At 45.5% G+C, this 19,142-nt stretch overlaps 2 protein-coding genes across 2 annotated transcripts; both read left to right on the top strand.

Annotated features, from left to right (window-relative positions):
* The first annotated feature begins 6,104 nt into the window (after positions 1-6,104).
* Positions 6,105-6,482, top strand: KCNE2 (potassium voltage-gated channel subfamily E regulatory subunit 2). The gene has a single exon (XM_009816139.2). It carries the CDS (start codon positions 6,105-6,107, stop codon positions 6,480-6,482), a length of 378 nt encoding a protein of 125 aa, XP_009814441.1.
* A 2,030-nt stretch (positions 6,483-8,512) lies between these two features.
* Positions 8,513-17,595, top strand: SMIM11 (small integral membrane protein 11). The gene is made up of 5 exons (XM_059824698.1): positions 8,513-8,543; positions 9,720-9,781; positions 13,743-13,858; positions 15,475-15,654; positions 17,425-17,595. The coding sequence occupies exons 3-4, from the start codon at positions 13,838-13,840 to the stop codon at positions 15,640-15,642; spliced, it is 189 nt and encodes a 62-aa protein (XP_059680681.1). The 5' UTR covers positions 8,513-8,543; positions 9,720-9,781; positions 13,743-13,837; the 3' UTR covers positions 15,643-15,654; positions 17,425-17,595.
* Positions 17,596-19,142: the final 1,547 nt, after the last annotated feature.

Genomic DNA, 19,142 nt, shown 5'->3' with positions numbered 1-19,142 from the left:
TCACTTCTGTGATGACTCAAAAATGTTGTTTTGTCATACACATTTTTAGTCACAAAGGACCATTCTAGGTGTTCCTATCCACTATCTGCACTCTTTTCCTTGTTTTTACACAAGGTATTAAGGATAGTGCATCCTGATGTGAGTCTCTGATGCGACAAGGGAGAGACACTCAGATGTGGAGTTACTCTAATATTTAGAGAGAGGTTTCTACTAGCTATGAACATTTTGGGGACAGCCTGTCAAGATCCCTTTGAATAGCAGCCAACCTTCCAGCAGATCAGCTGCTCCTCTCAGCTGGCACCCATGCCAGATCCTACATGAAGGTATGGGTGTTAATACTTTTGCAAACGTACGCAAAATGTTATAATAGATGATCAAACTTGTGTAATGCACAATTAAGTCTCAGGGTCTCTCAGAAAAATGGAATACCCCAACCGTTGAACCAGCAAATGTATTTACCATTGAGCAGACAAAGGACCCAGAAAATAGGCTAAGGATGAAACCTCTAAACACTGCTCCCTGAAAGATGAAAGAACAGTTACGTAAGAAATAAACAATTGCAACAGGATTTCCTCACTTAAAAAGAAAACCCAACCTGTACAGGGCAAGACATCAAAACTTCCAGTTGTGCTGAAAACCATACCCTTGAGAGGAAATTATGTAGAAATCCTAACTCCTTTACAGTGGGAAAGAAAATAACATCCAACATGCATGGGGTGAATGCAGAAAGAAAATGAAACCATAATGATTTGCTTAGAGGAATGGCAAACAGCGGCAGAAGAATTAAATGTTCAAGAGGTGGAAGTCAAAGCTCCTGGAGAGGTGGTAGCCTACACATGCCGACTCACTGCAGAGGCTCGGCACAAGAATGCAAGAAACAGGTAAAGAGACCTAGAAGCACAGCTGCAAAACAAAAAATAAAGAGGCAGCATCTTTAATTACCAACACTGTTATGAGAAACCAGAAGGAGCAGGAAAATGTCCTGAGATGTAGTAAAAATTGGATTATAAAGAAAAATCAACATAAAGAAACAGTTCAAACTTAATTAATAGATGTAATCTTAAGAGGCAACGTTTCAGCAGTCACAGTTAAAGCCAAACTATAAAAGCCTAGTGGCCTTGGTAGGTCTTTTTGTTTTACAGGGTGATCAGCTGGCAGACAACAACTTGAAAAGCAGCAGCTAGACCCAGGGACAGAACTGTTGATTTCACTAATGTTCTTTTAAGCAAATGTGTAAATACCAGAAGGAATCTAGGAGGGCTATCAAGAAGGTAAAAAGTTTAAAGCAGTGGGGAAACTAATTAAATGCTATCAGCACTCTAAGTATCAGTAGTTAGCAGTATAGCATATCAGTAGTTGAAGGCTGAGAAGATTGTGGGTTAAGTCAGTGTATACAAAGGTTTGAGGTCTAAAAGGCACAGTGAATAGTACAATATTATGATTTAACCAAAACAGAAGAAATACCAAAGGAAAATTACATAGGTACATATGAGAGGATACTCATACCTCTCAAATAACCACACTTAACAGCTATATTCTTTTGTTTCTAAGAATTAACCCTATAAAATTCATGATCCTAAGTAATGAATCCTATAATTCATGAATTATGTATGGTTGATTTCCTCACTTTAAAGAAAAGGAAGGAAAAAGAAGATGGCAAAAGCTGTGTATAAATATATCAGCTGCCGATTTAAAATAAAGTGTAAAGTTGGTCCATTTATTGTAGAGAATATGGTGAAACAACTGATGGAGGATTGGACAAAAGTGACAGTATACCAGAAGCTCCTATGAGCAAAGATCACTATGAATAACAATCTTCTGTTAATCTTATCTTCTTCAGGAAACACAGAAAATTGAGCACCCCATTCCAGTCCTATAGATAATGATCTATGTACGTTATGTGTATGCATGTTTGTGTTTATGTATGCATGTTTGTGTTTATGAGTATCCCTTTATGCATTTGCAATAGATATTGCAAAATGTTGGGAGACATGAATTGCTGATGAACTCACATAAACTGTCCTATGAGATCTGGGTCTAATCACAAGATCTTCCGTATGACTGCTACCTTCTTCGCTGTCTCACCAGTAAGACTAACAAGGGATTTGTAAAACAGTCACCAACTAATACATTGCTAAACAGTCACAGAAGGGTTACCAGTCATGAAAGTCATGAACAATCAACTATGATTCAGTTCTGAGCCTACTGTACATCCAAAAAGAAAAAGTTTTCCTCAAATGGTGCCTTCAAGACCACAGGGCTGCTACATGTGAAAATACATGCAGTTGTAATGTTGTTTATACTAATTGTTAAATACTGTGCATGTTGACATGTGATGTACCTCCTGCTGATGACAACACCCTGTCACGGGATAGATCCACCTGCTTAGCAACATCTGGGAGGCAAGAGCAGATGTTGCCACAGCACTGCCTCATCAGTGAATGGTCAGTCGCTGCGATGGAGCTGGCAGATGGGTGCAAAAGCACTAATCTCCTTGGTTCTTGCATAAAGCCCAGCATCCAGATCTGCTATGGGTTGTCATTTACTCTATCTTAACCGATGACAGTGATACAGCTAGTTCTGGAGTCCATACATCTCGTCCATACCTCTCTAATCTGGCTACAAGGATATTATGAGAGACCATGCTGAAACCTTGCTAAAGTGAAGGTAAACAACCACTACCACTCTGCCTTCATTCACTGAAACAGTCCTCCCATCATCTCTCAATAGAAAGCAATCAGCTTGATCAGGCACAATTTGCCTTTGGTAAACCTATGCTGACTGTTTCCAAGTCTTCTTTCATCCTGTTGTTCTTCACATGCCTGATAATGGCTTCCAGAAGGATTTGTCCCTTAATCATCACATGGTTTGAGATGTGGCTGATCATCCTGCAGCTCCCTGGGTCATCATTGCCCTTCTCAGGGATGAGCATGACATTTGCCTTTTTCCAGTCACCAGGGACTCTTCCTGATTGCCATGACCTTGGGGTAGAGGCAGGAGGCTCAACCAGCCATTCCTACCTCTCTCCATTGAGATCAGGAGCATTTTGCTTAGTATTAGTCTCCATTTGGGAGACTAATATTAAGGCAGTCACTTTTCCTGCCCAAGACATTTGGTTGCCCCTCCTTCTTTTTAACCAGTTCCACACTGTCTGTCCTTGATCACTTCATTGCTTTAGAGACTAAGCAAACCCTGAGCAAATGTGACCTTCAGGGGGACACGCAGCAGAGCAGGATTATTCAAGGACTCTTCTGGTGTGGTTGAGAACAGAGTTGGCAGTTAAATTTCAGGTCTGCTTGACAACATATGCATCTTTTATATATGTAGGTATGCCTGTGTGCGTGCATGAGTGTATGCCTGCAAGTATTGGCCAAACAGGACTGGTCAGGAACAGATGGTAGAGGAGGTTGCTTGGAGTGGTAAGTCCTTTCACCCGGTTATTGGCAGGCCTGGGCAGCAGTTCCCAAGCTACTCTGCTTCGGAACCTCCAAGGCTACGGCTCCTCTCTCATTTCCATAGCCAGGCTTACAGCCCTGCATTTATGGGTGCTCCTCTAACAGCATGCTGGTGGTTCTGAGTGACTTTATTCAGCTGGGACCAACCAAGGCACGTCTCTGGCTGCGTAATGCGGAAGGCTAGACTTGCAGCAGTCCCTCCAGCTTATGGGGTTTCATCAAACAGAAGCAGCTTGCCAACTACCTCGACTTCAAGGGGCTGAGCTGAGGGCACATGCGAAACTGCCAGAGAGAAGCGGGGGATCAGAGATGAAATGCTGCCAGCAGCTCACCCCCATGCTGGGAGGTGTTCATGCACAGAAAATCATCCAGAAGAAAGGATAGCAGTAACCATGACAATGTCAGCAGCACGGCACTAGCAGGGCTTCCTTGGGGATTAACACTTTTCTGTACCAAGAGCATATCTCCCTTTTTCTGATGTGTGCTTTTGATTCAGTGGTAGCCCATGTTTGTTTTCTCTTCCTCAAAGCAGAGCTACCTGAGAAATTGCTTTCTCTGCAAATTGCTTAGGCAGGACTACCTGTAAAATGAAAATATTTTTTACAGAAAGTCTGTCCCAGCCCATGTGCTTGTGGACCACTTTGCACCACAATCCCACCCTAATCCCCTCCCTTGGATGTCCCCATCATGGCCAGGAACCTCTGCTGACTAAAACCGACATTGTCTTCAGTTCATTTCACTGAGCACACTGCTATTTTCTAAGGTGTGACTCAGAGCCTTTCAGTTAGGTGTCAGCATGTGCTATTTGCTATAAAATAAAATCAGCATTAATTAATTCTGCTTATTTTTTTAATCAGTTTTTGTCTTTTCCTGCTCCCGATCACGAGTGAGGTGCACACAGAGCAGAGCTCAGAGAGGTTGGTCTTGGCTGTGTCTGAAGACCTGCTTCACACCGCAAGGGCTTCACGGAGGGGTTGGTCACTAACAAGCATGATCCTGGTGGAAGAAGAAGAAAGGCAAACTGTGTGGGGAATCCAGGGAAACGGGAGAGCAAGGCTGAGCTTATGGCGAAGGACAGGGAAAACATGAAACACAGGAAGGAGAAAGAGCAGAGAAAGAGACAGAAGACACATATCGCCAACCTCTCAGGGGAAGCGAAGGAGCAGAAAATTCTTCTGTTTGGGTGCTAAGCAGCCTGGCAGGCCTTTCACACTGCCTGCTCAGTGCTCAGCCTCTCATGCCCATATCAGCCAAGGGAATTATTAGTATTATCATTATTTTGTAGAGTTCATCGTTACTCTTTTTCTGTCTGGGTCAACAAAGGTCGAGCTGCATCATTGTTTACCCCTAGAAAGCACAACGGTGCTTTTTTACAATGTACGAAACTGCAATAATAAGCATAGCGAGTAGTACTCAGCATCTGACAGGATGACTGATGTAAGCTGTCAGCCAATATTTGACTTTCCAGGTGAGATTAGATTTAGCATTAAATTTAATATAAACATAAAGTGTGCAGTACAAGGCACTTATTTAACAGACAATTGCTTATAGCCTTGTGCAGGCTGGAGGCTACTTAAAGTTTAAGATATCTCTGCTACTTTGGAGAGTATCATCATATTATCCCGCGGCGTTTTAAAATCCTGATTTTTACCGTGAATCTTATTAGAGACGGACACAGGAAAGGTAAGTTTCTGTTGATAATTCTTTATTTCCTATTGAAAAAGCTTAGTAATTTTTGTTCTGAATCAAAGAAAAAGCAGACAGATTCTACACAAAAAAAAATTTCATGGCAGTTTGTATTTGGATTTTCCTATAGCTTGCTTACTTTCATTAGATTAGCTTTATCCCCTGTGTTTGAGTGTGTGAGAGCATATAATTGCAGAGACCTACATGCACGTGTACCTGCGTCCTTCTGTGTGTGAGTGCCTGTTCTGTGCACGCTGATATCACAAGGCTAGTCCAACAAGCAGAGGAAGGTAGATTGCTGAACTCAAGTTGGAAAGACACTGCAATTTCTTGTTAGTGATGAAAATTCAGCACCCTTTACTATAGGCTGCAGTAAGGTCATCATTGCTTGAAGACTGCACTGAGACCAAGTGACTTTTTGTGGAAGCTTTGCCACAAGTTGTAGGGCTTGGTTGGCCTGAAGCATTGAAGGACAGGAATTATATAGGAACATCAGACTGAAATCCTGTACCAGACCCTTTGCTTTTTACAGGCTAGCAGGCTGCAATGCAGTCACACCCTCCTCGTTATGTAGGAAAGGCAGAAAAGGACAGTGGCTTTTTGCAGAGCTTCTTGAGAGCTGCTGCCTCAGGAGGAAAGGCAGTGTGCCTCCACCCCTGTAACGTAGGTCATGAGGGCCCACGCTCACTGGATTTCACCAAAGCGTATTTGGCTTCCCACAGACCAAAAGCGACCTGAGTGCGGAGAGGAGTAAGCCCTCCTTGGGTCTCTGAACATACTGAACCACTCAGAGATGGGGATTCTCAGCTGATCTAAAATTGGCACTACATTTTCACTGGCAATTGGCAGGTGTTATTATTTAATTGTCATAATACAGACAAAAGAAACCAATGTAACTGTTTTAGTACAGGTATTTGGTTAAAATAAGTATCATGTTGTCTTTAGTAACCATAACTTGCAAGGATGGCTGAAATGCGAAACTTCACTTGGGCGGTGGAAGATATTTTCAAGGAAACCTTTCTCACTTACATGAATGGCTGGAGGAAAAACATGACGGAAGCGGCGGATAAATTGCAAGCCAAGGTTGATGCTGAAAACTTTGACTATGTTATCCTTTATTTGATGGTCATGATTGGGATGTTTTCCTTCATTATTGTGGCAATCTTGGTGAGTACTGTGAAATCGAAGAGGCGAGAGCACTCCAATGACCCCTATCATCAGTACATCGTTGAGGACTGGGGCGAGAAGTATAAAAACCAGGTTCTGAATCGAGAAGACCTCAAGTGTGTGATCCATGAAAACTTGGGTGCAAGGGACAAAACAAGTCCTGGATCACCCTAACTTTTTGGAAACACCAGCAATGAGGAAATCATACAGCCACATATAGGGAACTCACTGGAATTACAAATAGCTGTGAAACTGTTCATTAAATTAACAGACAGGTCAATGTGGAATGGAGTGCTGAGGAAATCAACATTACTGTTTCCCATGAGGACTTTGGCACAGCTGCTCAGGGAACACCCAAGAAAAATGCATGATTGTGCTTTGCTTTGATATTCTGTTCTTCAGGATATTCTATTCTTCAGGAAAATAAAACCAAGAGAATGAATAACTTTAATTTTTTAGCATTTTTTAAATCCAAAGCAGATCTGGATGTTCCCACCTCAGAATAACTGTGAATTAGTGGTCAAAAGTGCTGATTCAGATCCAAACTGTATGACTTAAGCCCTTCTTAAAAATAACTTGAAAATGTAGAGTAAAATATCAAAATCGCTGAACAATGTGTTATGGTATGAATCATAGGAGGTAACCTATACCTACACACATTCATTCCAAACTATTTTTTTAATGATCTGGCTACCATTTTGATTTCATTATTCATTGGCAGCAAAGATTGACTCATGGCCTTCTGACAAGGCCTGTTTTACAGCAGAAGAGCTGCTAAACTAGCAGTCTCATCTAGGAACATGTCCTGGTTGTCCAGGGCAGCTTCCAGAGGTTCATCATCTGTCCTCAAGTCCATAGTTGGCCAAGCTGTCTCTTCTGCTACTCCTTGGTTCTCCAGAGCAATCTGTCGACCTGGAATGCAAGCTGGGTGATGGAGGCACTGGTTACATCCCATCAGCCAGGGCTCAGTGTAAACGACTGAGATCCTGCCTTGTGACTTTCAGAGGAGGGATTTCTATAACCAGTTATCAAGGCTGTCCCACTGCCATGCTTCCTAAGGGTTTCCCATGTTGGGTACTGGTTTCCACTGGCTGGGAAATGAGTTTTCAAGATGGTTTATCTTCTCCTGTGCTGCTCATGTATCACAACGCTGGCCCTCAGGGAATAATTAGAAGCAGAACTGGTGACACTTATAGTATTAAAATGTGCTTCCTTTTGTAAGGCTCTGGGTTTAGCTCCTATTCATGTTGCCAGACTTAAATCGCTTAAGCTAAAAGTTCCCATGCTGGCTGTCTATCGTGTGGGCTTGTTTGTTTTCAGAAAGTTTTGGCTGGAACACTTCAGCCATGTCTGGCACTGCATTTCCAACAATTTTGTTTTACTTATGTTAAAAAGAAATGAAAAAGAAAAGGGCTTCTTTTGTCGGTAGGCTTTGGCTTGTTTTGGAGACTGGTCCTGAGATTTGGCACTGCAGCCGCTGTCACGCCCCAGATGGGCCTTTTGCTGCCATAGTAATAAACCTTTGAAGAATCTCAGTCCGTGAGCGCTGGGGAAGGCTCGTCAGGTCCCAGCACAGCCAGCTGGTGAGCCTCTACCCACCCAGCACACCCCGTTTACCCTCACCTCCCCTGGGTGGCCTGTGGGTGTCTGCCAGCTCCCCTGCTCCCGTCATGGGTGCGCTCCACACCCGGGCTGCCGGACTTTCCTTACCCTGGGTGCCCGTGAAGGCCACCTGGGCCCGGTGCTACGGACACGCTACAGTCACGGAGAGCCCCTTTTGGCAAGGTACAGTCGGAGGAGCACCCCTGCAGAACTTGTCCAGGTGCCCCAGCATCCCCAGCAGCTCACCGACCCGCTCAGGCCCTGCTCCCCGCCAAAACCAGGCGGCAGCTCCCGCCTCTGGCCCGGCCCCGCTCCCAGTGGCTGGCAGATGGCTGGCAGGCTGCACCGCGAAGCTGAGAACGGGGACCTGGACTGCTTTGCCCTCGGACCTACACCTCTGGGACTTGTGGGAATGGCTTTACCTCAAAATTACTATTTTTTTTGGAAGAAACAGGTGGCTGCTTTCTGCTCCGGCCCCAGGCGGCGGCCGGGACACAGCGGGTTTGCGGGCAGAGCTGCCCGGGGCGAGGCGCAGCGGGTGGACCCCGCCGCTCTGCCGGGCCCCGCCGCTGCCGCTCCTGGGAGATGTAGTCTGCGGCGCCCTCCCGCCCAGAGCCATGGCCGCCCGGTGAGGTAGGAGACGCGTTTCCTGGGCCTTCCCCCACACCCCTCCTTGCCGCGGGCGCCCGCGGCACCAGGGAGGGAGGCGGGCTGGCGGGGGCGGCGGGGCGAGATGGGGCAGGAGAGGGGCGGCCCCCCAACCCCGACCCGGCCTGCTCTGCCTGCACTGCTGCCTGCCCTCCGGCCTGCTCCTCTGCCTGCCAGCCCCAGCCCCAGCTCCCCTCAGCCTTCTCCAGCCCTCCTGCCTGCTCTGCCCTTCTGCCTGTCTACCTGCCTGCCCTGCCTGTCCTCCAGCCCTCCTGCCTGCCCACCCAGCCCACTCCTGGCCAGGCTGCCTTCCTTTGCCTACACTCCTGCTTGTCGTCCTGCCTGCCCGCCCGCCCTGCTTGCCTGCCGTCCTGCCCTCCCCTGCCTGCCTGCCGCCCTGTCCATCGCCCTGGCTGCCCGACCCCCGCACAGGCCCTGTTACCGCCGTGGGTGTGCGAGGCGGCAGCAGAATCACAGAATCACAGAATCACTATGGTTGGAAAAGACCTGTAAGATCATCAAGTCCAACCTGGGAACGTTCCCTCGCAATAACCTGACGTTCCCTCGCAGACGTTCCCTCGCAATAACCTGCGGCCTCCCGGCTGCCTCTCGTGGGAGCGTGGGGTTTAAAAGCTGCTGGAGACACGCTTGCTGGCTATAAACTGCAGGCAGACCCAATTTGGCTGTCTCCTGGCATATTGCCACAGGGTACGATGCACAGCTGCATGGATGTGTGCTTTACTGTGTATGAATCTGCCTAGTTTTGTTGTTTTCTTAAGAAAAAATGAAGCAAATAAGTAAGAAAGAGGGATCTGAAGTTATCATTTGTTGAAAAAGTTTGGTTTCCTCAAGTGCATGTGTGGGTTGCTGGCTGTGCTGGGCTGTGGTGCTGCAGGGACCAGGAAAGGTGACCAGGGCAGAGCTGGGTTGGGAATGGAGGCAGCAGAGGCTGCCAGCCCAGCAGACCCTCCTAGGGCAAGGTGGTGGCAGCAAGCAAGGGCCTGCAGCTTGCAAGGACCCTGGGATGTGACTGAAATGATGCCCTGGAACCCACGGTGGAACAGTCTGATGTGCCACTGACATTTTTGGTTTTGATTTGATTTGATTTTAATCCAGCCGCCATGGCTGATACAGCCCATCTGCTCTGTTCTTATTTTCCAGAGTTTGGAGCATGTAAGGAGCTGCCAGAGGAATCACTAATACTTTCATTTCTGCTTCTTCAGGTATGAAGGTCTTCTATGGCTTTATGTTTTTGATGTTCCTTGAGTTGGTGTTAGTTAGGAATTTTTTTATCAGTGACGCTAGTATAAACTGAGTGATTACGCAGGTCTTTTCATGGAGTGATGTCTTAACCTACCTACACATATAGGCTGTAAATGTATACAGGTCTGAGTGCTTCTGACTTAATATAACCTCTGCGTCTTGTTGCAGTAGTTTGTGATGGATTCTTAGTGCACCAGCTCTAGCTCACAGTTGCTTCCACCTTGTTTCTCTGCAGCCTTTGGGCTTTGCCATATTACATGACCTAGTAGTCTTTTTTTTGAGGAGGCTTGTCTTGCAGATGCTGAGCCTGATGCTGATGCAGCAGGTCATGTGTAGTGGTGAGTCCTCTAGTGACTGTCCAGGTGGGAAGCGTGTGTTTTGCTTCCTGAAATTTGTGCATTAAAGAAAGCAGCAACAAGAGTCAGGTGGAATGAAACCCCTTCTATAGCTCAGGTCATACTCAGCCATCACTCCATTTTAAGTGCAATCGTATAACCCTAGTAGCTCGCTGCTTTCCGAGGCTGGTGACTATTCTAGCTTTTCACAAAGTGGATAAAATGGAGATGCTCAGAAATCCCCAGTAGACAAAAGAATATCTCGAGTCCCGTTTTGTTGAGTAGATGGAGTTATTGGCAGGCTGAGTGAGACTTTCAGCCAAGACAACTAAAGTGGGTTTGTGAGTACCCAGATGCCTGTGTGGACATTTTCTGGTGCGTGCAGGCCAGTCAATACTCTGCCGCTGCATAAGCAAACAATGGTGTGAGTGGCTGGGCTGTGATGTGGTTGCTGTGGTGGACTGGAGCTGTGATTCAGTGGCTGAGAGACCTGGATTCAATTCTGTGCTCCACCACAGACTTCCCATCTGACTGGGGCCCAACTCCTTTGTCTGGGGTGGTCTGTGTTGCACAACATAGCGTTGTACAGAGATCTTGCAGCTGGTATCAGCTGAAGTCTAGCTCTGGGACTTGGTGCAGCCCTCCCTGAGAGCTCTTTAGCTCTGCTGAGGACACGAGCCTTTAGGGCTGCGTTGGTGACTTTCTCTGCCTGCTCTGGACCCAGAAGACCTCACAGCATTTGGAGCTAATGGAGGATTGCTAGTACAGTGCTGAGGTGTGCAGTACAGGCAGACCCTCTTTTCCTTTCCCATCTGCAGTAGTTTGATCTGCTTCAGAAAGGAGGTCTGAGTGTAAATAGACTAGTGATTGCGAGGTGCGATCACGGTGAAGAAGGCCACTAATATGTGTGAGAGTGATACAATTTTATCCCTACCCTGCACAGGAGTCTACAAGTATGTGATGGATAGCTTGTGGAGGGTCTGTCATGGGGTCTCCAGCAGGGCTTCAGGCAGAGTCTGGTGCTTCTGTTTCTTTCTCCCATGGCTCAACACGAGACCTCCTTGTTGTGAGGGAAGGTAATAGTGACCTTCCGTGGGGCCCAGTCTCCATTCCTAGTAGCCCTGTGTTTGTTAAGGCAGCTTGCATTTTCCTGGGGAACGAACAATGCCTGACTGTAGATGTGTTCTGAACTCCTATCTATCTTTGGCTTATCTGCGTCTGACAAAGCAAACATGAAACTTAAGCTGTTTAGTTGCCTGCATGCTTTTAAGATATCACAACCTTGAAAGTACAGCGTCTGAGCTTTTTGCTTTTGAAATGACAACCTCAGTGCTAACAAATTGGTTTTTTCAAATGTAAAGTGAATCCTGCCTTTTTCTCACCTTTTCCCACTTTCTTCTCCCTGCCCTGTGCCCCAGCTGCACCCGTTTTTTTCATTCCTGGGGTTTCAGCTGTATGTCATAAGGTCTGGATCAAAATGGAGAGTGGAAGAGTCAAGAGGCAAAATGGGGAGAAGTGCTTGACCACTGGAGGCTGGTGGCACAGGATGTGGGAAAGTAACATGGAGAGAGCAGTGGCTTCCCCACTCAGTTCCAACCACAGAAGATACTGTGAGGACAGACCATCAAAAGTGTCAGCTCTCACAGGAAACATTTTGGATCAAAACACCACTCTTCAGAACAAAGGGAGAATTTCTTTATTTCCTGTCCTTTGTGACTTCAGTGCAGCCACTGCTGGTGGATACACAGTTCAGGCAGATTCACGCTTGTGTCTCAGCAGAGCAGAAATATTACAGAAGTGTTGCCCTGAATGCTTAAATAATCGACTCACAACCAAGAGTGTTCTCAGGAGCACACACCCACCGTGATACACATTATACACTGCTTCTTGCTGGTGGGACAGTACCCTGCAATCAGACCCCACAGATGGGCTTGCATAACGTTTGCTGAGTCTAAAATTTTTTCTGTATGTAAAAAATCACTAAAACCCCATTTTCAGCATCATATGCCAGATGCTAGCCTGTCTTTGAATGGCTGAATTCTTGCCTTTTTACAATATGTTGCAAAATTGATTCTGACTGAAGCACAGACTTTACAGCAATTTAGAGAAGAGTGAAGACTGTGTCTGATGAAGCCCCCACCCAAGTCAGCATTTTGAGATGAGGACACCCCAGTTGGGCAGTGCAGTCCCTTCAGATCAGGCCAGGCTTGTCTAACTTGGGTTTCATTGAGAAGCATGTAGCTATCTGCACCATGCGCTGAGAACCAGATTCTGCTCTGATGTGGGATTTTTAGCATGACCATCTCGCAGGGGACTTCAAATCTTATTGGTTGCTGAAATTCTGGAGGGAACATCAGAAGTTAAAAGGTCTTTTTTTTGGAGGTGAAATACTGCTGACTCATTAGTTCTCAGCTGCCCTGACATTTTATCAACAGAAGAAGGGAGCTGCACAACTCAGGATCAGCACAGTAAATACTGAATGACAAATGAGTTGGCCACGCCACTGCTTCAGTATAGTTTGATCTTGGTAACAGAGATCTCCAGTGGTGTCTCTCTGTGGGGACGTTTCCAGGGTGGTCTCTGCAGGGTGAGGATTTTGCAGCTGGGGGAAGAGGAGAGAAGAGGACACCCTAGCTGGAGAATTAAGGGCATCTGTGAAGAAGCTGGCTGAGCAGCGCAGGAACTGCAAAAACATTTACTTGACTCCCTGTTTATGAAGAAAGGTCAGCAGCAGCTATTGTGGTGTGATAGTGATTTATTCAGCCCAGCTGCTGGTGAAGGTTTGGACTAAGCTGTAGGGCTTCCTCCTGCTTTTTGACAGTAACTCTGTTGTTACACATACAGGAAACACCTCGAGGGGGTCAGGGAGGGAAACGTGCTTAATTTGAAATCCAGCAGCTGAAACAGTGTCAGCGCTGGTGGAGCAGCAAGCAGAGACTGGAGGACAGTGTTGTGGCTGTGTGCTGCAGCCTTCAGCATCCCCTTGGGCATTTCTCAGCCCCAAAGTTCAGCTCTGAAACATACATAGTCCACTCAAGGAATCCGGCGAGTGGTTGGTTCACTTCTGTGTTGTTATGGGCTGCGTGGAGAATTTAGTTTGTTAGTAAATCAGAGAGAACTGGTAAATGACATTGTATACTAGGATTCATTAGGCGTTTGAGCTCTGAACAGAGCAGGTGGGCTTAAAAACCACAAGACAGCTCTTCTGGGTGCGCTTCTGTCCACTACATTTCAAAACATCAGTGAGGCGGTGTGATGTGCACACGTGTCAAGCTTTCGAAAGCAGCCAGCGTTGGGTTTTTGGTTAGGCAGCTGCCGGGATGTGCTGTGCACGATGGAAGTGCAGCCTCTGCTGTGCGCAAGTGTGGCACCTGCCCAGGGCCTGTCAAACCTCTGTCCTTCAGCAGCACGGATGTTGCTGCTGTCACTCAGCTCCAAAAAGGCCCATGTAGGTCATTCCTGAACCGTGTCGCACTGGTATGCTGCCAGGCGCTGTGCAGCAGATGAGCTTGGCAGAGAGGTGCGGGATGGACATGCTGAGTAGAAACAGATTGGCTAATTCTTTTTTAATTTCCATTTCTTCAAGATGTTCCTGCCCCAGTCTGTGCCTTTAGGAGTGTGACGTTTGTTGGTGCTGAGTGCAGCCCGCTGCGGGACGGACAGTATCATCACGCAGCCAAGATGGTGGCATTTAACTGGAAGGTAAGGATGTTTCACATTCATAAAGCAGTGAATTTCTGCCCTTTCAAGCAGATGCATGTAAGATGTGGTTGGGTGGGTCCTGTGTTTAAAGATGGTTTCCTTGCCTAGGTGAAGGTTGTTTAACCAGCACACTCGCTGCACCTCAGAGACAGAGGACTCATTGTTGTCCTTTCTTGCCATACATGCTTGTACCTTGCAGGCTGGCCCCGGTACTTGCTGTTGGGGCCTTACACTTTAGACCTGAGCGCAGCGCTGGTAGGCAAGCTCTGCTCTACTTGCCTCTGCTCCTCCTGGCTTTCCTCTTTCAAGGCTTTTCTCAGCTTCTTTCATTATAGGAGGATATTTTCTCCCCTATGTCTTTTCATGTATCAGGCACATGTGTAAGGCACAGAAATCTTTGAGGAAGTATCTCATGCACTGACAATATTAACATGTTATATCAAACCATTTATCAAGAAAGCAATGCTAACCTCAAGCCTTGGCTTTACCTTTCCGGTGTTGCAGAGCTGTGGTTTAAAGAGATTGCAACTTCTAATATGTAGGGAGATTGACAGAGGATGATGGGTTTTTGCATCAGGGGAGTGGCCTGATGTCAAAGGTAATGTGCAGCTTGTAGAGATCAGCATTATAAAAGACCCCACTTGAGCCACTGATTTGTGGATTTTAAGGGGACACACTAATGGTGTATGGATACAAGGCTTTTTCTAAATTCATTCATTTGACAATGGCCAAACAGCTTTATGAGGTGCTGGAAGGCCTGCTAAGGGGTTAGTGGGAGGCTTACTAAGGGGGAGCTGGCACTGTGAACCTGCTGTGCACCACTGGACCGATCCTGCTGGCCAGGTGGCTCTTTGAAACACTATGCCGGGAAGTTCATGTACCTTCAATATCATTCTGGAATTGACATCTTTCACTGAGTGCCTGTGCTGCTCTTGTTATATTTGTATTTGGAGCCCACAGTGTTACCCATTTGCATTTTATTTTCCACTCCGTGTATGCTTACAGTAGCATGCTTTTATAATACTGTAATATGTTGTGCAATTTCGGTGGTTCCAGGCATTAAAAAATTCTGAAACTGAATCATTGGAGGCTGTGGGTTTTTTTTACCTTTTGTTCCAGTTTAAAGGCCTTTACACCTTCTGAATCTGGGCAAGTTAATTGCAAAACTGCCATGGATTAAAATTTCTAGGAGCACAAAAGTGTCTTTGGGGATCACATCTGATAGCTGATATGCATGGATTCATCGTTCATGTGAGAATTGTTCAGAAGCATTTCCACTTTTACAATTGTCCTAAGATATTCAGTTCTTCCCCTTTTTCAGCTCTAGATCGTGCCAACGTTCCATTTGCTGTAAAGCAAGCAAAAGCAACAAAGACCTGTTCTAAGGGGCTTCGTATACAAACTTGTGTGAAGTGAACTTATTTTTGTCCTTTCCCCTAGACGTTGATCTGCCTAGTTTGAAGTTTCCTACAGAAAAAAACCTCATGAACAGAGGAGCATTACAATTGCTTTGAATAATGCTGTTGCTGTAGGAAGCTGTATAGCATCCCTGTAGATTCATTTTTAATTGTCCAAGTGTTCCAGTAACTGCTTAAATACGTTGTTTTGCATTTCAGGCTTTGGAGAATTTCCCATTGCTGATGTACATTTTGGCAGCTAAAACATTGATTCTTTGCTTAGCTTTTGCTGGAGTAAAAATGTACCAGAGCAAAAAAATTGAAGAAAAACTGAAGAGGGAACGTGAAGAGAAATTTAAAACAGAAGTAGAGAAGAAGGATGATTGAAGAATCTCTCAGGTATAGAATTTATTCTACATCCTGGTGTTTGATAATGGCGTTGACATATTAATCCAATTATGTTTTGGCTTGGATACATTTGGATTGTGCAATTAGAACTATCACCATTATTTGAGTTCTTGTAATATTTGTCTCCTGCAATGCTTCAGCATATTTGCACACCCGTATCATGCCCATTCTTTGTAAGAACTGCGGTTGCCACCAGGAAACTTGGCAGCCGTGTTTTGTGATTTAGGAGATCTTAGCACAGTATTCCTTCTCTTCTCTTAATCTCCCTGAATTTTTATGCCCAGCCAATTGCGCAGGAAATCCTGATACGTAAAGAGGTGGTTAAATTGGCAAAAAGTGCATGAGAGGCATGACAGACAGGATGATGCAGTCAGACCTCTTGGCCTTAAATCACATAATTAAGATAGAAAAAAATCAGCCATTCCATATTAGTTAAATACATGACAAGTTGTAGATAGTTTAGCTGGAAGTGCCAAATCTCATGCCATGGAGCTTCCCAAGGTAACAGAAATGCTACAGGTTATGCTATGTAACATCCACCATATATACTTCACTGAGAAAAATGGACATCTTTCTGCATAGAAGAGCAAAATGAACATTACAAAATTTCTTAAAGTTTTGTGTTTTCATTCCCTGTGTGCTGAATTCCTTCCCCCTGTTTTCAAAGGTTAAGCAATCATTGCCTTATTGGATCAAGTCAATTAGCAAAATGAGTGCTGACTAGTGCTAAGATTATATTCTCTGACTTGTTTGGTATGTGATTTTTGTATCAGTTTGTTTCACATCTCTGTTCTGCAGCAAAATGGGAATTCTATTTCTGCCTGCCCTTTGTAAGCTCAGTGGGAGTTTGATGTAATGTTACTCTTTATTAAACAAAAAAACTTACTTTCCCCTTTTGAGGTCATCACCTCACATATGAAGAGAGTTTCAGTTTTTAGAAGTGTTTACTAGTTTTGATTTCAAACCTATCACTGTTCTATTTCGTGCAACAGGGTTTGGAAATTGTGACTAGAAATGGGGCCCTGGAAGTAACCATCGGAATGAAGTACTTCATTTGCATAGAAAAAACAACAAAAACAAAGGTGTTTTTCAGTCTCCTGTTTACATCAGATTGAGGACCTGCCTCTGGGCAGACATGTGCCATTTTAAACTCTTGTTTTAAATGAGTTGAGCTAGCTCCTGGAAAATGCTGTGAGAACACTTCTTTCCGTTTTTGCAGAATATGTCAGACAAAGTTATGTGGAGTTTTATTGCTAAACAAATGAGAGATGGGCTGCCCTGCAAGTGAGCAGGCCTGCTACTTGTAATGAGCAGACCACACTATGCTGTGTGTGCAGCGTTGGGTCCCAGGGAGTTCTGCCTGGTGGAATCCATAGCCCAAGGGGTTGCTGTGCCAGGGCAACGAGCTCATCCCACAAGGCCTCTGTGTCCAGCATATGATAGTTGACCTTGTTGAATGACTGACATCAAAGCATCTCTGATTTCACAAAAAATACCTTAGTTGCCTGGTCACCCAGCGTTGCCCAGCAGAGGCCCAGTCCTTCCTAAATTCTGCCAGCTCTCAGAAAGTCAGCCATGTCTTTCTATAATGGGATTGCAAGAAGGGGTGAATTCCCCTACCCTAAAAACGTTCTCCTGTGTCAGCACCACAGAGCTGTGATGAGCTCCGATTGCAGCGTGCCACGTGGGCAGGCAGATTTAGCCCCTGTGCTGCCAGCATATCATGCCTGCTGTTCTCACTGCTGTTTCCCCACCCTGCAGATTTTCTGACACTTGGCAGCTTGCATTGGATTCCTTTCCTGGGAGAACAAAGCCTTCCTGTAGATGAAGGATGTGTCAAAGGAATAAAGCCCTCAAGAGTAACATTTGCTTAAACTGTATCTCAACTTTTTATACGTACAGCAAAATATCTAAGCCTCTATTTATGCAATAAAAAATCATTTGTAAAAAAAAAAGTAATGGCCTTGGTTGCTGTTTACTCAAATGCTACAGTTAGAGCTGCAGGGGAGGAAGTTTTTAAAGATTAGCTGCAAGGAGATGGCTGGTTTTAAAGAGAAAAACACTCTGAATCCATCATGGGTGTTTCCAAGGTTCATGGACAGACCGAAGGAAATGGGGAGGGCTATATGCAACTTCTTCAGAGCAATTGCTTCCTGCAAGGATGTAGATCTGAGAGACTCAGGGGCCCTGTACTGAATCCAGATGAACAAACACAGGAGAGGAGCTTTTCTGGGCAGGTCTTTCTCAAACTGCTTTCCATACCTAGGACTTCCTTAGAGTAATGCAAATCACAGAGTCAGTATGAAAACCTTTGAGGAAGATTCATGCTAGAAGATTTCTTACACTATTTTGCTATGCACAGTATCTGAGGACTGTGTATGGCTCTCTATTTACTAGTCAGCCTATGAAGCAGAGGGGTTTCCATTACCATTGCTAACTGTTCCTGCACACACAATAACACCAAATCCTGGAGGATAAGCTAACTCAGTCACAGTAGGTTAATCAACAGAGCAGATATTTTTCACAGAAATAAAGGCTTAGGCATGTGTAGCAGTGCCAACAGGTACATTTGCTTTCATGTTTCCATTATAAAGCACTTCCTAGATCCTTGTATCTTCTGGAAGTTAAGGTGAAGCTGAAATCTGACAGTGGAGAGGGGAGAGGAAGGAAGAGGAGAAGTGAAGGGCCCTTGGAGAAGCCTTGAGAGCCCAGCAGGACGTGGGAGGCCCCTGGGATGGCTCGCTCCTGCCCTCTCCCTGCGGCTGCCGGCTGGGGTGCCTGCTGTGGTCAGGCCAGTGCACGGTGCTGCAGTATCCCTCTTTCAAACGTTACCTGACTAAGTTGTTACCTGACTAAGTTGTGTGCATCTGATACAGCTGATGCTCAGAGAGCTCTTGCGGTGGTGGAGTTACTCACCAGGATCTGCAGTGATTTTTAAAATTGCGCTGTTCATGCGGTCACCTTGGTGACTGGGGAATACAGGTGTTGCAGAAACCCGTTCCCTGGATAGAGCAATATCCTTGCTACAGCAGCCTCAGGACTGCCAGGCTAGGGAATTCGTAGTGCCGTTGTAAAACAGCAGTTTCCCTCCATGGTCTCAGCAGTCATCTGCCTATGCAAAGGTGGAATTGAATGGTAATTTAATTAAATGGCTCTGCGGTGTTCAGTGAGAACACACTCTGCTAACCACCTCCATTAAACAGCTATTGAGGGAAATGCACTAAGGTACTTAGCTAAGCCACACGCCCAAACCTTAAGAGGACATTGTCAGCCTTGTGTCGTGTCCACCAGCTTCAAAAAAAGTAAGCAATATCTTGGCTCCATGCATTCACGAGTTGCCTTTGAATATTGGCCCCAATCTAGATATTTTTAGATTCAACCAAGAGTAGATTTTTCTAGACCAATAGTAATAATGAGCTTTTTGTGTTTTTTAAACAGAAAGCAGAGGTATTCACTGTAATACAGTTGCTCTGTAAGCA

Source organism: Gavia stellata, chromosome 1 (genome assembly GCF_030936135.1).
Source record: "Gavia stellata isolate bGavSte3 chromosome 1, bGavSte3.hap2, whole genome shotgun sequence".
In the NCBI taxonomy this organism is placed as follows: domain Eukaryota; kingdom Metazoa; phylum Chordata; class Aves; order Gaviiformes; family Gaviidae; genus Gavia; species Gavia stellata.
The sequence above is the reverse complement of the archived record's forward strand: the minus strand, read 5'-3'. Positions and strand labels throughout refer to the sequence as shown.